General features: G+C 40.2%; 1 protein-coding gene across 5 annotated transcripts in view; it reads left to right on the top strand.

Annotated features, from left to right (window-relative positions):
• Window positions 1-17,357, top strand: part of LOC121281050 (rho GTPase-activating protein 26-like) — a 256,436-nt gene that overhangs the window by 212,344 nt on the left and 26,735 nt on the right. For all 5 annotated transcript variants that reach the window (XM_041193653.1, XM_041193651.1, XM_041193652.1 and 2 more), the window contains exon 20: window positions 10,231-10,387. In XM_041193653.1, coding sequence (XP_041049587.1) covers window positions 10,231-10,387 — 157 coding nt within the window. The remainder of the gene's footprint in view (window positions 1-10,230; window positions 10,388-17,357) is intronic.

The raw sequence follows: 17,357 nt of genomic DNA, 5'->3' as shown, positions 1-17,357 counted from the left end.
CTCCACTGCAAGGAGGAGTGCACTGAACACCATCTCTGTGAACCTGGGGGGCAGCCTTGCTCTTTTTGGAACTGCTCTCCTCTTGCTCCGATGGGGCAGAATGGAAAGATAGCATAAATGCACATGTCTGCAGCTGGTAGACTTGCTGAAATATTCAATTATAGCTCATTGTGAGGCTGCAAAGAGACATAAGAAATCATTAACATGAACTTACCTTCATACAGTGCAGAGGAACATAATGTTCTCTGGTCCACACTTCCTTTCCCTTCAGGATTCCTTTAGAGCTTACCTGACACTGTATGCTGACCAGGGTCCCTTTAAAAGATCTGACCTGACTTGGTTCCAGGTCATGGCAGAGAGTTTCAGAGCCTAACTCCCACCTTCTGGACCGCATTAGGCATGATAACCGTCTGTCACCCACCCTTGCTGCTAATTGGTGACAATTAGCGCATTATAGTGCATGCACAGTGAACCCGGAAGTTGGAGCGCCACTGACTTCAGGTTGCGAGACCCGCCGTTCATGGGTGAATGTTAAATACAGCCCTTTGTGTCTGAGTCTCCATCCATGTTATGCATCTTGCTGATATCAAATTAACATGGATGTCCTGGACCCAAGCATGTTCAAGTAGGCTTCTTAAAAAGGGGTTATTGGTTTAGTTCTGGTAAAAGTCTTTTTTGGGGCAGGGAATAGATTTTAGTTTCATTTTGCTCCATGCAGTAGTTGGTTCTGTTGAATAGAATTATAAGGCTGCATTTTATGGTCAGCAGTGAAGGGACAGTGCCTATCGCTAACCTCAGAAAGATGGCCACAAATATCTAGTGGGCTCTGTGCTGTCAATTTATCCATTACAACATCAGTTTCATTCTGGCACATCTGTAGGGGATATGTGCTGTCCAAGAACAGTGAAAATCATCAAGCAGGCTGAGCCAAAATATTCTCTCAGACAGCAAATCAGGAAGTAAAAAGCAATGATTATCATTCACTTATTTTAATCATTTTATACAGAGCAAACTAAAAATGGGGTATATGCATGAGGTTAAGGTAGAAGCTAAAGTATTATAAACATTTAAAAATACTTTAAAAAATCTATAAAATTTTTAACATGGATTGGAGGGATTGGCTCTCAAGATTCAAAAATTAGTTTTTCAGGGTCAGAGAGGTGGTTCAGAAATTATGACTTAGTATGTCATTAAAAGCTGTGTTACATCTTATTTAATATGGCTTAACTTTTTCATTAGTTTTGACAGGGACAATATTGCATAAAAAGTTTTAAGTACATATCAAATCATTAATTCTTTGTTGATTGTATCTGTAAAATCTGCAGAAGTGCACCTTCTGGAGGAACATGATATCACTGGTGGCAACTTACAAATTTCCACTTTTATCTGTGCACATACGAATGTTTGTATTGCATAGTAACGATGGTGAATGCCAACAGTTTAGGTAGTCATTATAACCACAGACTCTGGGCCATAGAATCTTACAGCACAGAATGAGGCAAATCAGTCCATCATGCCTGTGCTTACTCTGTAAAAGAACTATTCCATTAGTCACACTCCCATACTTTCCCCATAGCCTTGCAAATTTATTCTCTTCAAGTATGTATTCATTCCCTTTTTAAAATTTTGAATTTACTTCAGTTCTTCCATTTCCCTCTTGTGGAATGCATTCCAGCACACAGGGGGAGAGAAATGAGGAACGGACATGGCAGCAAGGAAGAAATCGAGGACATATGTGAGGGTCAGTCATGAAGGAAGAGGACCAGAAGAACAGACATGCAGAGAAACTGATAGATTGGCATCACTTTCCTTCAATAGTCTTGGATGCTGCTAACATTTAAATTGCACTGTACAAAGCAATGAGGATGAGAATTTCTTTGTAGGTCTGAATTTGCTGCATGATTTAGATGAATGTGAGATCATGAGGGAGTAGCAATGCAGGTGTAATGATACCTGAGACATTTTATCAGCACCAATCACTACCCTGGACCCATGTTTATAAATCCTTCCATGCATTACTAGACACGTTAGAGGTGACTTAAACTTGTCATCTTTGTTTCCCAAGAAAGATCATCACAGTGTTTGTACCATCTGTTGCATCGTGACCCAAAAACACCATCTAGAACAGGGATGGCTCTTACTGTAGAAATTCAGGTTACCACAGTGTGAAGCTTTCACCCTACAAGAATCTACCACCTTGCCCCATGAGGCAGTTTGCAGTGCACATATATATCAAGCAATGGGAAATGTAAAAAGTGACAACTTTATTGCCTTTTCTGTGGAACAAGGTATCAGCTGAGGCAGTGCTTTCATAAAGTGGTAGTGTTTCATCAAGTGCAGAGTCTCACAATTGGCAACTATAAAGGTATCAGGATTCTTATTCCAACCTCTGTGCCTAAATAAACAGACGTTTATATCCATTCATTTCAGATGGTATCTGACCACAAAAACATGATTATTCACATCCATGGTTCTTAACCAGGAAGCCAGTGTGATGCATCATTATGCAGGGGCCCACACTACCCACAGTTTTGTCAGTGGAAAATACATTTGGAAAGTAACTCTTCAGGACTGAGATTAGCATCTGCATTCATGGCTGATGATTCTGTTCAGAAATCCCTTAGCAGTAGAAAGCATTTGGCTGGAAGCCTAAGCATCTGTTCACTGTACTCCATCTTCCAGCAACTCTTAGAGAAGTCATTCTTTTGGAAGAATTTAAAGATTCAATCCCTTTGGTACTGAGAACTCATGTGGAGGAACAGAGGGTTGATTCTGTAAGATAAGCAGCAAAGACAGCTGATGATTGAGTTAATTCGTAGAGCTAAACCTTTTTTCTGTCATGCTTTCAAATTGGAAAAGGATAAAAAATGGAAAGGTGAAAGGAAGGTAGGTATTCAGGGAAGAGAAGGAGTAGCTGGAAGTTCCCAGGAAGTTTTTTCTCAGAACAAAAAAGGTAGAAGTGGCATTCGAAAATTGAGGTGTTTTCATTACGGTAAAGTGGGGCACATGAAATCAGTTTGTTGGAGGTTGCAGGAAAAAATTGTAGGAATTATTGGGGTACAGAAAAGCTCTGGAAGTAAAAGTACTGTGGATTCTGAGGTTCAGGCACAGGAGAAACTACTGGTTTGTGTACTGGTGAAACAGGGAGAATCAGTGAAAAGTAAAGAACTGGGAATGTGTTCACAGTTTGCTCAAGAGAATTCTTAGGAGCAAGTTGCAGAAATGTTTAAAGATATTTTTTGCAAAGGGAAAGCCTTTCTATGTATACAGGGTGGAGTAGGTAAAGATGTTAAAATTTTAAGAGACACAGGAGCTAGTCAATCCTTAATGTTGTGGGATAGTGATATTTGTTGTTCAAAGTGAGTGTTACAGGAGAAGGTAATAATAAGTGGGGTCCATGGAGATGCTAAATCTATTCCATTATGAAAGGTAGATTTAAGGAGCAGATGGAAGATGGTGAAGTTATAGTTGGAGTGGTGGAAAAATTGCCCATTGCAGGGGTTCAGTTTACTCTGGGTAATGATATAGTTTTATCGCAAATGTGGGTGATGTCTGTGGTAGTTGAGCAGCCTGTAGAAGTGTTTTCAACAGAGGTGTTACAGAAGGAACATCCTGGATTGTTTCCTGCTTGTGTTATAATAAGATCAAAAGCCCATTGGGAAGAACAAGACAAACAAGATAAGCAGGCAGTTCAAAGGCAAGAAGAAGGCATTGAAATCCAATTGGCTGGCACTGTATTTGATAACATAGTTCAGGAGGAAGGAATGTAGGACAGCTCAGTCGAAATGTTTAACTCAAGGTTGGTGGAGTTACAGAAAAATGATTTGCAATTAAAACAGTTATATCAGAAAGCTTATTCAGAAACTGAAGCAAAATGTATTCCAGTATGTTGTTATCTTTGAGGGAATATATTGATGAGAAAGTGATGGTCGGATCATGTTTCAGCAAATGAAAGCTGGAGGGAGGTGCATCAGATTGTTATCCCATTAGGCTATAGAAATGAGCTTCTGAGGATTGCTCATGAAATTCCAATGGGGGCACATTTAGGGATTAGGAAAACACAGGAAAAGATACAAAGGTATTTTTTTGGCCAGGATTGCATAGGGATGTAGTCAAATTCTGTAAAACCTGTCATATATGTCAAGTAACAGGAAAAGCTCAAGCAGTGATTAAGCTGGCGTCTTTAATCCCAGTACCAGCATTTGAGGAACCTTTTATTAGGGTCAGAACTAATTGTGTAGGACCCCTCCCTAAGACTAAAAGTGGAAATCAGTATTTTATAACAATAGTGGATGTGTCTACTAGGTTTCCTGAAGCTATACCTTTAAGAAATATTATAACTAAGAAGATTGTGGAGGAGTTAATTAAATTTTTTACAAGACATGGTTTACCTAAGGAAATACAATCAGATCGGGGTCAAATTTCATGTCTCAGCTGTTTAAGGAAGTAATGAACAGTTTGGGGATCTAACAATTTAAGTCAACAGCCTTTCATCCTGAATCACATGGTGCTTTGGAAAGATGGCATCAAACTTTAAAGAACTATGATAAGAGCATACAGTCTTGATTATGCACAGGATTGGGATACAGGAATTCCATTTTTGTTATTTGCTGTAAGAGATGCTCCTAATTCATCGACTGGTTTTAGCCTTTTTGAACTAATTTATGATCCTGAGGTAAGGGGACCACTGAAATTGATTCATGAGAAATTGGTGGGTCAAAATTCAGAAACTACTCTCCTGGATTACGTAACAACTTTCAGGGAAAGTTTAAAGAGTATTTGAGCTGGCTAGGGATTCCACAGCAAGTGATGAAAGTGAAAGCCAATAAGTAGGCTAAAATTCGCAGTTTTGTTTCTGGAGAGAAAGTACTACTTTTGTTACCAGTGCTAAGGGATTCCTTAAATGCAAGATTTAGTGGGCCTTACAGGAATGAAAAGAAATTGAATCAAGTCAATTATTTAATAAATACTCCAGATAGAAGAAAGAAGCAGAGGGGGTGTCATGTAAATATGCTTAAAAAGTACTTTGACAGGGAAGAGGAACAAAAAGAGGTGTTAGTGATGGTGGATGATGAAAAAGAGGTAAAAGTGCAGGACTCTGAAATTGACTTTCCTTTAATCAAAATGGATAATGAGGGGGTGCTTTAAAATTTAAATGAAATATTGAGTTACCTTCCAAGCAAGTGTCAAAGTGATTTGGAAAAGCTATTGCAGTCACACAAACCTTTTTGTAGAAATAAGTTGGGAAAGACACATTTAGCTTTACATGATGTATGTATAGAAATATCACCTTCAATAGGCAACAACCTTATAGATTAAATCCAGCAAAGCTATCACAAGTACAAAAATAAATTGATTTCATGCTCCAAAATGATATCATTGAGTCTAGTTGCAGTAACTGAAAACCGGATGGAACACAAAGACTGTGTGTGGACTATTGAAAGATGAGTGCGGTGACAAAAGCGGATTCATATCCCATACCACGGTTGGAGGATTGCATGAAGAAAGTAGGACAATCAAAATTTATCGCAAAAGATTGCTGGAAGGATATTGGCAGATACCATTGTCGGAGAGGGCAAAGGAGATATCAGCTTTCGTAACACTAAGTGGACTATATCAGTTCAAAGCCATGCCATTTGGTATGAAGAATGCACCTGCGACATTTCAAAGACCGACAAACAAAGTAATTGTGCGGTTTATTTTAATGATCTAATTGTTTTCAGTCAGACATGGGAGGAGCATTTACAGCAACTGGAAGAATTATTTACTTGACTACAAGAAGCTAATTTGGCGATGAACTTGGCTAAAAGTGAATTTGCAAAAGCACAAGTTAGATATCTAAGCCATACCATTGGAAATAGTAAGGTGGCTCTGAGAGATGCGGAAGTCAAAGTATCGTGGGTTCACCAGTTCCTCCGACAAAACAAGAAGTTTTGAGATTTCTGGGCATGAGTGGGTTTTACTGGAAATTTGTACCAAATTTTAGCCAAGTGGTTGCTCCACTGACTGAACTATTAAACAAGAATAAGAAGTTTAAATGGACACTGGAGTGTCAGAAGTCATTCGATAGTTTGAAAACTGTATTAACTACGACTTCAGTGTTGGCAGTACCCAATTGTGCCAAGCAATTCATGTTGGCCATTGACACAAGCAATATAGGCATTGGGGCTGTACTGTTACAAGAAGATGACACTGGAATTAAAAAACCGATAGGTTATTTTTCACGGAAGCTGATTGTACAACAGAGAAGATATTCAATGATCGAAAAAGAGACTTTGGGCTGAACTTTCCCCCCTTTGGGGGGGGGGAAGTTGATGTGCGGGCACACTTTCGATTGACGCCCCCAATCGGAGGTGCAGTGCCATTTTTCGTGGGCAGGCCAATTAAGGCCCACCCAGCATGACGTCTGCAGGGAAGCTGTATGCGCTTCCTGTGCGGACGGGGGGGGGGAAATGCCTAAAATCAAGAGTGCGCTCTTTCACGCGTATGTATGAAAGAACACACTCATCTCCCTGAAGTTAAGTGCTGCTCAGGGAAATTGCCTCTACTTTCAAAAATATTAAAAATAGAAGAAAAAATTCCCTTACATGTCCCTCATGTGAGTTGGGACGTTCATAATTTCCAAAAAAACTTTATTAACATTTTTAAAACCCTACATGAAACCTCATCCCGCCTGTGGATGAAGGTTCTACTTCCCAGCGGGGCCCCTGGCCTCCCCCACCAACCTTAAGGTTGGACGGGCAGGTCCACTTATTACTTTAATTGATCTATCAATGGCCTCAATTGGCCATTGACAGGTCAGCCGGCACGCAGCTGATTTTGCTGCGCCCCCGCCTTCCTGAAAATTTAAATGGGGCGCAGTGACATCAGGACTTCTGCCCGATGTCACTGCGCGTCGTTTTCCGTGTCGGCGAGCGGGCCCCGCCCCCACTCGCCAACAGTAAAATCCTGCCCTTTGAGTTTGGTGTTAGTATTGCAGCATTTTGAAATTTATGTTACAAACAATTCATCAGAAACAATCGTTTATACAGCATTATCCTTTGAAGTTTTTGGACAAATTTTGTGATAAAAGTGCAAGGCTTTTCACCTGGAGTCTATTATTACAACCATTTAATCAACATATTACACATATTGCTGTAAGAGAAAATCTGTTCGCCAGTGCATTATCAAGAGTTTGAAGCTTAAAGGAAAATGGGACATTTAAGAAAAAACTTGGGACACAACTGGAATGATTTCTGTTGATACTAAGGACTTATGTGTGTGTGTATATAATATATATAGTTATGTTAATGCATGCATTTGGTAATGTAAAAATGTAATTAGTATAGGAGATAGTGTGAATGGGTTCTTAAAGTCAAGCCACCTTTTAGAATTATGACAGTTCATTTTCTGATAAGGAGGGGGATGTCATGAAGCTATTAATGTACATAGTATTTTGGAAAATATTTTTCTTTTAAAATAGAGATTTAGTCTCCAGTTGTGTCTTAATTAGATTAAAGCCAAGCTAGTCTGGGTGCTTTGATGTGTACTATTTTTGAGATGTAAGAGAGATTGTGTGCATTTACATTTTTGGAATAGAGCATTCAAGAAGTGGGGTGAAAACTGACACCTTTCTAGCAGCTACCAAGCAATATGTTTATATTACTAATAAAATTGGTACTATGAAAGGGAAAAGGTGTTAAAAGGTTAAGAGGTGAAGTTCAAAGAGGCTGGTGGGACAATGAGAATTTGAATTCAATCAGTGGTTGTAGGTATAACTTCAGCAGTTTTCAAGTGTGCAGGGCAGAGGCAATGTGAGATCAAAAGGCAGATGCAAGCTTCCAACTAGCTCTACAGCAGTCAAAGTGAAAAGAACCTCATTTTGAATCTGTATGTTGAAAATGCTTTGCCTGGTGTTTGGTTAACTCAATGGGTTGCTATTGCCTTAATGGAGATTAGTTTGTGAATTTGTTAAAAGTTATGACAGTAGTAATTTGTAGCCATGTGTCTATATATTTGAACCTGTGTAAATTAATAAAATGTTTCACTTAGTTTAATGTAAAACCTCGAGAACTTGTGGTCTGATTCCTGAATTTAGAGACACATCTCAAACATAACGCTTAAAATTATAGGTTATGACAGTTGTTTAAAGTTTCCCTCTGAGATTTTTAAATAACTCTGCTTTACCAACTCTATCGGTCATAACAGGAAGCATGTGTGCAATATGGTATTAGTAGTAAGGTATTTAAAATTACACCTCTCAAAGATTGCAGTAGTTTGCAGCTTTGTTTTGTGTCATGCTCTGAGTCCACAAGTGATGCCTGCAAAAGTGAAAGGCAAATTTGCCATTGCCCTTGATACTGGGAGTACCTTCCCTGTTTTCAAGTACAACAGACCTAAAAGACTGTGTTGACTTGGTTGGTGACTTCCCACTATTCAACTGGCACCGTTGTTATTATGGAAGTGTTACAGTTAACTGCAAATAGGACCAACTATCTTTAGTACAACTCTGGAGGAGCAATGAGAGCCTTGTTGCAGAAGTGTCTTGAATCTTCCTGTCTGCATTTTCCTTTAACTGCAATCATTTAAGAATGTCCTGTCAGGTTTTGTACACCCCAGTCAAGAATGCTACAGATTTAATTCTCTGGGCAAGTAGTATCAGCGTGTAAAAATTAGGGGAGGAACTATTGTTCCACATTTGGAACGCCTCTTCTGCTGCTAGTATCGGTGAGCTTATGTTGTGTGCTAGCTTTGCCATTCTGGCAAAAGTGAAATTATAGTGTCAATACTAAATGGAAAAATTGCAGAACTCAGTTTTATTGTTGCTAGAATTTGTTTTCCTTACACTTCCTCAGGTGAAATAGGGCAAAAATCCCAGCTGGTTGCTAATTTTCAGGCATCTGCCAACTGTGCACTTTATTGGCTGCCAGGAAATGGCAGTGACTCAGCCATATTTTTCCATTCCCTTTGCACCTTCATCTCGTTTATATTTTTTCACACTTTTTCCTCAATAATGTCAGAATCTACATGGAATTTGTGAAATTTTGTCTGAGTCTCCGTCATGTTCAGGTTTATATTCTTTTAGAATTTGTTTTAATATTTATGTGTCTTAAGCATTGTATGTCTAGCAAAATAGAAATGAATGAACGTCAAATTTTCTTGGGGGAATGACCAGGCAATGACCTTGTATTTCTTTAACTTGGGTTTGAAATAAGGACCAGCAGCAGAAATGAGGACTGTCAACATCCGGGTTACCATTGACCAGAAACTAAACTGCACCAGCCAGATGATTACTGTGGCTATAAGAGCAGGCCACCAATTGGGAATTCTGTGGCGAGTAACTCACCACCTGACTCCCCAGAGCCTGTTCACCATCTACAATGTACAAGTCAAGAGTGTGATGGAATACTCTCCACTTGCCTGGATGAGTGCAGCTCCAACAATACTCAAGAAGCTTGATACCATCCGGGACAAAGCAGTTCACTTGATTGGCACCCCATCCATCACCTCCAACTTACACTCTGTCGCGCAGTGCCAGCAGTGCCTACCATCAACAAGGTGCATTGCAGCAACTCACCGAGGTTCCTTCAACAGCACCTTGCAAATCCCCGACCTCTATCACCGAGGAGGGCAAGGGGAGCAGATACATGGGAACTCCACCACCTGCAAGTTCCCCTCTGAACCACTCACCATCCTGACTATATCGCTGTTCCTTCACGGTTGCTGATTAAAAATCCCGGAACTCCTTCCACACGGCACTGTGGGTGTACCATACCACATGGGATGCAGTGGTTCAAAAAGCAGCTCACCACCACCTTCTTGAGGGCAGTTAGGGATGAGCAAAAAAAAATGCTGGCCTAGCCAGCGACATCCATGTCCTGTTGGAAAAAAAAGAAAGTCTCCATTCCCTGATGCAGTGTGGGTATTGTTTGTATGTTTAAGTACAATGCTGTCGGGAGGGGTAAAAGCCTTTGCCTATGAAGGTAGTTGCATGTTCAGCTAGTGATGTTGGGCAATTTTAGTCCAGTTCATGTATGCTGCACGTTTTAGACAATGCAAGGGAAGTAGTTAGGCAAGTTAGTAATATCAAATTGATGAAATTTCTATTCAAAACCCATTGTTAAGGTGAAACGCGTTGGTCTAAGCTTTTCTTATAATTTTTAGTGAAAGCAATTGTTGGAAAATATTGTGCAATATTTTGTCAATTAGGTGGATACATCAAATTTAAACAAAATACATTTATCTTGACAGACAAGCAGAACAACATTACAAACTCTAGTGCCGAGTCTGTGGTCATCCCTACTGTGAATGCTTCATCTAATTCTAAAACTTATCAGCAAAGTGTGCAGAGCCTGGGCCCTTGTGACACAGAGGCACCTGCAGTGAAACTGATCCGACCCAATTCTCTGTAAGTAGAGCAGTTGTTTACATTATTTGCTCCTTTCTGTAGTAGCATCTGTTGATCTATTGAGTAATAAGAATGTCTCTTGTGTAGTGTAAGCAAAATATTATTTCAACTTATTACAACTTAGAAACAAAAAAGTAGCAGTAGAACTTAAAAATAAAAAAGGAGCAATCACATTGTTGGGAGTGTACAATAGGCCCCCAAACAGAGAGAAATAGAAGAACAGATATGTAGGCAAATTTCAGAGAAGTGTAAAAGTAATAGGGTAGTAATAGTGGAGGATTTCAACTTCCCCAACATTAACTGGGTTAGTCATCATGTGATAGGTTTAGAGGGAGCAGAATTCTTAAAATGCATCCAGAAGAGCTTTTTAAGCCAGTACGAAGAAGGTCCTACAAGAGAGGGAGTCCTGGACTTAATTTTAGGGAATGAAGCCAGGCAAGTGGTAGAGGTATCAGTGGGGGAGCATTTTGCAGATGGTGATCATAACTCTGTTAGATTCAAGGTTGTTATGGAAAAGGATAAGGATGGGCCAGAAATCAGACTTCTAAATTGGGGGAAGGCTGATTTTAATAAGATCAGATATGATTTGGCCAGAGTGCACTGGGAACAGCTACTGCATCAGAGCTGTGGGACCCATTCAAGAAGGAAATAGGGAGAGTGCAGGGCCAACTTATTCCAGTAAAGACAAAGGGTGGGACCAACAAATCCAGGGAACCTTGGATGTCGAGGGATATACAGGATTAGGTAAAGAGAAAAAGGGAGGCTTATGGCAGATACTGAGGGCTCAAAACAGCTGAAGCCCTAGAGGAGTATAGAATGTGTAGGGGGGAACATAAAAAGGATAATAGGAGAGCAAAAAGGGGGCATGGAAAAACATTGGTAGGTAAATAAAGGAAAATCCAAAGTTATTTTACAAATACATTAGAGTAAGAGGATAACTTGGGAAAGAGTAGGGCCCATTAAAGACCATGGTGATAATTTGTGTATGGAGCCAGAAGACGTAGGTTGGGTTCAAAATGAATATTTTGTGTTGGTGTTCACAAGTGGGAGAGACGACATGGGTATGGAAATCAGGCAGAAGGACTGATATAACTAAATAAATTAGCATGGAAAGGGAGGAAGTTCTAAGTGGCCTGGAAGGCTTGAAAGTAGGTACATCTCCAGGCCTGGATGAAATGTATCCCAGGCAGTTGAATGAGGCAAGGGAGGAGATAGCAGGGTCGCTGGCAATTTTCAATACCTCTGTGGCCATAGGAGATGTGCCAGAGAACTGGACAACAGCCAATATGGTACCGTTATTCAAGAAGGGAGGAAGAGATAAACCAGGGAGATAGGCCAGTCAGTCTAACCTCAGTGGTGGGGAAACTATTGGAAGCAATTCTGAGGGACAGAATTAATCTACACTTGGAGAGGCAAGGATTAATCAAGGAGGTCAGCATGGTTTTGTTAAGGGGAGATCACGTCTGACCAATTTGACTGAATTTTTTGAAGAGCTGACCAGGTATGTAGATGAGGGCAATGCATTTGACTTAGTCTACTTGGACTTCAGCAAGGCTTTTGATAAGGTCCCACATGGGAGACTGATAACGAAGGTTAGAGCCCATGGGATCCAAGGCAGTTTGGCAAATTGGATCCAGAATTGGCTGAGTGGCAGGAAGCAGAGGGTGATGGTCGAGGGGTGTTTTTGTGACTGGATGCCTGGGTCCAATGGGGTTCCACAGGGATCAGTGTTGGGTCCCTTGCTTGTTTGTGGTATATATAAACGATTTAGACTTGAATATGGGAGGGTTGATCAGTAAGTTCACCGACGACATGAAAATTGTTGGGGTGATAAATAGTGAGGAGGATAGCCTTAGATTATAGGAGGATATAGAAGGACTGGTCAGATGGGCTGATCAGTGGCAAAAGGAATTTAATCCAGATACGTGTGAGGTGATGCACTTGGGCAGGCCAAACAAGGCACGGAAATACACGATGAATGGTAAGATCCTGGGAAGTACTGAGGATCAGAGGGACCTTGGTGTGCATGTCCACCGGTCCCTTAAGGTAGTGAGAAAGTTAGACAAGGTGGTTAAGAAGGCATATGGGATACTTGGCTTTATTAGCCAAGGCATAGAATATAAGAACGGGGGGTTATGCTGGAACTGTATAAAACCCTGGTTAGGCCACAGCTAGAGTATTGCTTGCAGTTCTGGAATCTGCATTATAGGAAGGATGTGATTGCACTCAAGAGAGTGCAGAGGAGATTTACCAGGATGTTGCCTGGGCTGGAGAGTTTTAGTTATGAGGAGAGATTGAATAGACTGGGGTTATTTTCCCTGGAACAGAGGAGATTGAGTGGGGACATGATTGAGGTATATAAAATTATGAGGGACGTAGATAGGGTAGACAGGAAGGAACTTTTCCCCTTGGTGGAGGGATCAATAACTAGGGGGCGTAGTTTTAAGGTAAGGGGTAGGTGGTTTAGAAGGAATGCGAAGAAGAATTTTTTCACCTAGAGTGTGGTGGGAATCTGTTAAACTCTCATACCATTTAAGAAGTATTTGGATGTGCACTTGCGATGCTTGGCATACAAGGCTATGGGCCTAGTGCTGGAAAATGGGATTAGAATAGTTAGGTACTTGTTTGACCGGCCCAAACTTGATGGGCCAAAGGGCCTTTTTCTGTGCTGTAAACCTCCATGACTATGGCTATTATTTACAATGCTTATTTCTATATATACCAGACAAGCCTTCTTTTAATAGCTACACTGGTTCTTCAGACTTTGCTATAGACCCATTAAAAATCTGGAATTAAACTATTTTAAAAATATTTTGATGAAAGTACCCCTATATGTTACAACAAGAGAAAAAACCTCACTGACTTGATGAGGTAGAAAATCACCTTTGCTGGAAGTTCAGAATGGTTGGTAACACTATGGATGCCTGTTAGGTGCATTGCCTAATATTCATTTTCTTTGATTTCAGCGGATCTGAAGATCAGGCAATGTATCTAACAGGCGGCCAATACAACACTCCCTATTTTCTTCTGTTGCCCATGCCTCATTACTTTTTTTCCTGTAATTCTGTTTTTTCAAATATTTTATTTCATTCCTGTGCCACATTTTACGCGGTCTCATGATATTTATTACATTATCTGAAGTTGCAGTGTCCCAACAGACCACAGAGTGCTGATTTTCTCCTACAATTTTCATACACAGAAGTCTCCTATCTCTAGTATACTGAGAGCAGCAAACCTTGAGGAGAAATAACAGAAGGGATGAAAGAAAAATCACCAAATGAACATGGTCATAAACCATATAGCTCACCTTCCTGTCCACTTAATTAGTGTATTAGATCATAAGAAATAGGAGCAGGAGTAGACCATTTGGCCCCTTGAGCCTGCTCTGCCATTAAATAAGATCATGGCTGATTTGGTTGTGGCCTTAATTCCACTTTCCAGCCTGCCCCTATAACCTTTGATTCCCTTGTGGATCAAAAATCTGTCTAAACTCAGCTTTGATTACATTCAAGGACTCAGCCTCCACTGTTCTCTTGGGTAGTGAATTCCAAAGATTAACAGCCCTCTATCCTCATCCCTATGGGTGCCTGAGGTCCCCTGCCTGCTGCAATGTTCCAGTGAAGCTCAATGCAAACTGGAGGAACAACACCTCATCTTCTGATTAGGCACTTTACAGCCTTCCGGACTTAACATTGAGTTCAACAACTTCAGACCATGAACTGTCTCCTCCATCCTCATCTTTTGTTGATCCCCCCTTTTTTCAAATATTTATTTTTTAATTTTCATATATACATTTTTCCCCACCTATTTGTATTACTATTATTTTAAATTTATTTCCATTTTTATTCATTGTTTATCCCCACCTTTTAGCCTATTCCAATCTTTTTTCCCACACTGTCCCCTCCCCCCACCCCACCCCCGCTAGGTCCATCTGTCTCTTGCTCATTCTGCTTTCTACTCTTAATGTCACCATTAGCACCTCCTTTAACCAGTATCACCACCATCACACCCCTTCGACCTCTTGTTTATGACATCTTTTACAATCTCTCCTTTGCCTCCACCTACCACTGGCCTTCTATCCGGCTTCAGCTGTCCCACCCCCTAGTATATATTTCACCATATTTTTACTTCTGAAGAAGTCATACGAACTCGAAACGTTAACTCTGTCTTTCTCTCCACAGATGCTGTCAGACCTGCTGAGTTTTTCCAGCACTTTTTTTGTTTCAGATTTCCAGCATCCGCAGTATTTTGCCACCACCAGCCCTGAGGTTATTGAGGCCTTAACTGACCAATTAACGGCCAGTTAAAGGCCTGTTTCTACCCCCTCCGCAATAATACATGAGAAGGCAAACAAAAGATTCCAGTCTGCAACTTCACCATCTCGAATGAAAAGGTGGGAAGGAAGCTGCGGGGTACCTCCTTTGGGTGGCCTGTGCCCATAGGAGGCATCTATTTAAATTCGGTTGGCTCACAACCGATTTTTCTATCAGGTGGGGGCAAGCAATACCGCCTCCATTTCTCCCCCCCCCGCCCCCAAAAGCCCCGTAAAATTCAAACAATCAAGGGAATATCACTTGATTTAATTCTGAGAAATTAAGTGGAACAAATTAAGTGGAAGCAATTAGGGGAATAATAGGCAAATGTGACCACAACACAGTTCTTTATAAAAATGAGACAGGATAATGAAGAATTAAAGAAAAGAATGCTTGACTGGAAACAGTAACACTCAGTGATAAGAGATCAATTATCTAGACAGAAAGGTTAACAAACATACTGATGGATCAGCAGTGGGATATCTTCAAATTTAAGATGGCTCGAGTACTAACTAGCTATATTCCTCAAAGGATAGCAATATGTAAATAAATTGATTAAAATTAAACTCAACTTAAAGACAAGCTAAGATGAAACTAGGGCTAATAATATTAAAGAAAACCTGAGTAGAGTGATTGGAAAGGCTGGAAATGAGCATGAGAAAAAGGACAGCATATAATGTAGAAAGAAATGGGACTTTTATAAGCACATTAGTACTAAAAAGGATGCAAAGGATAGCACCATTGAACAAAGAAGTGATTTCTAAAATAAAAACAGAAAATGCTGGAAATTCTCAGGCTGTATTTGTGGAGAAAGAAACAGATTTAACATTTCAAGCAGATGACCTTATACCATTTCTGACGAAAGGTCATCAACCTGAAATATTTACTGTCTCTCATCACAAATTCTACCTGACCTGCTGAGTATTTCCAGCATTTTTTTTTCTTTTTACATTTCCATCATCCACATTATTTTGCTTTTGTAAGGGGATGAAGGCCTAACAGGTATTATATTTTTACATCTGTAAGTGATAGTGGAAGAAAGAGTATTGATACATATGTGGAGGACATGTAGAAAAGGAATTTCTGGAAATAATTAGCAAGGATAATCACTTGAGTCCACATAGCATGCTCTACAGGATGTTAAAATAAAGCCAGAGAGGGAATTGCAGAAACTCTGATAATTTTTCAATCCTCCTTAAATGTGTGAATTCTGCTGGGGAATTGGCAGTAGCCAATGTCACACTTATAACTGATGAAAAAGGTGAATCTGAAACAATAGACCAAGCAATCTGACGTCAGTTGTGGGCATTTTATTAGGATCCATAATTTGAAATTAGATTAATGATCTTAGAAATACATGCAGTAATCAAGAACATGTATTTGTCAAAGGCAAGTTGTATTCAACAAGTTCAATATTACTTGAAAAAGTGATTAATTATATAGATAAACAGAATGACGTAATTGTAAATGTGGATTTTCAGAATGTAGTCAATGAAATATCTCTCAGGAGGGTTGTTAGAGAAAAACAGGCATTAGTATATTAGAAAATGTAGCAAAATGGAAAGTTAGTTGTTGGCTGGAAACTAAGAGCTAAGGTTAATAAGTGTTTGCTCAGATTTTTTAAAACTCCACTTTTATAGAGGCCAGGATGTTATGGCCCCTTCCGCTCAGCGGGAATATTATGATCCTGCTGAACTGAACGGAGATTTAAATGGCTCACCGCATTCGTCAGGGAGAGGGCAGAGACACACCGTGGTGGGGCCATAAGATCCTGGCTAATATTTGAAATTTTGTTTCTTTATAAAAAGAAAGTTGCATTTATAAAATGCTTTGCTCGGTACGTCGCAAGGTGCTTTGTGGCCAGTTTTTTTTGAAAGCGTATGCACTACAAAGAAATATCATTTCAGAAATCCATACCACAGCAAGTATCAGTTCTTGCAGTGGCACTAAAAAGATTTCAGTATAACCTGTGCAGGGAGATAACCCAAACTGAAAATCTCAAATATAACAATTCCCTTTTAAATTTCCAATCTAGCATTTAGCACTAATCAATGCAAGCTGTTTTCCAATTTTATGGTACAGATGATTGTAATGTACCAACCAGTAAGACTGACTGGAATCTGCTAATTGTACTCGAAAGTTTGATCAGTTGCATTGCAGTGAAACACTGAGGAAAACCATTAAATTTGTTAACTGTGCATCAGCACTTAACATGAGGGTGGAATCTTTATCACATTCATAAGCTGTATCAACAGCTGAAGAAGTTGGTGTATTTCTAGATATTAGAAAACTAATTAAGATGAGCTATTACTAAAAAGCAAATTTTAAGGGTTTTTTGGTGACCTGTTATTCACGTAAGCTTAACCCAACAGCACTCCACCAGACTATTTTGGAAAATCTAGGATATCTCTGCCAGCAGAAAGAAATATCTGGGACAGGATTTTCGCGTCGTCGGGTGGGCGTGGCAGGCAGGCCCGGGAGTGGCCAGGAAACAGTTCACCACCCACGATCAGCCCCTAAACGGCCAGCCAGCATGAAAGGCATGCTGAAAAGCTCAGTGTTGCTAGGGTGGGGGTGGGGGGAGTGTGAGCGCAAAAGTCTGCACATGCACAGGGGAGCATGCACTGAAATCTCCCTGAAGACAGGGAGCTGAAGAA

This window comes from Carcharodon carcharias, chromosome 8, assembly GCF_017639515.1.
Source record: "Carcharodon carcharias isolate sCarCar2 chromosome 8, sCarCar2.pri, whole genome shotgun sequence".
Taxonomy (NCBI): Eukaryota; Metazoa; Chordata; class Chondrichthyes; order Lamniformes; family Lamnidae; genus Carcharodon; species Carcharodon carcharias.
This window is presented reverse-complemented; position numbering and strand designations above follow the sequence as displayed.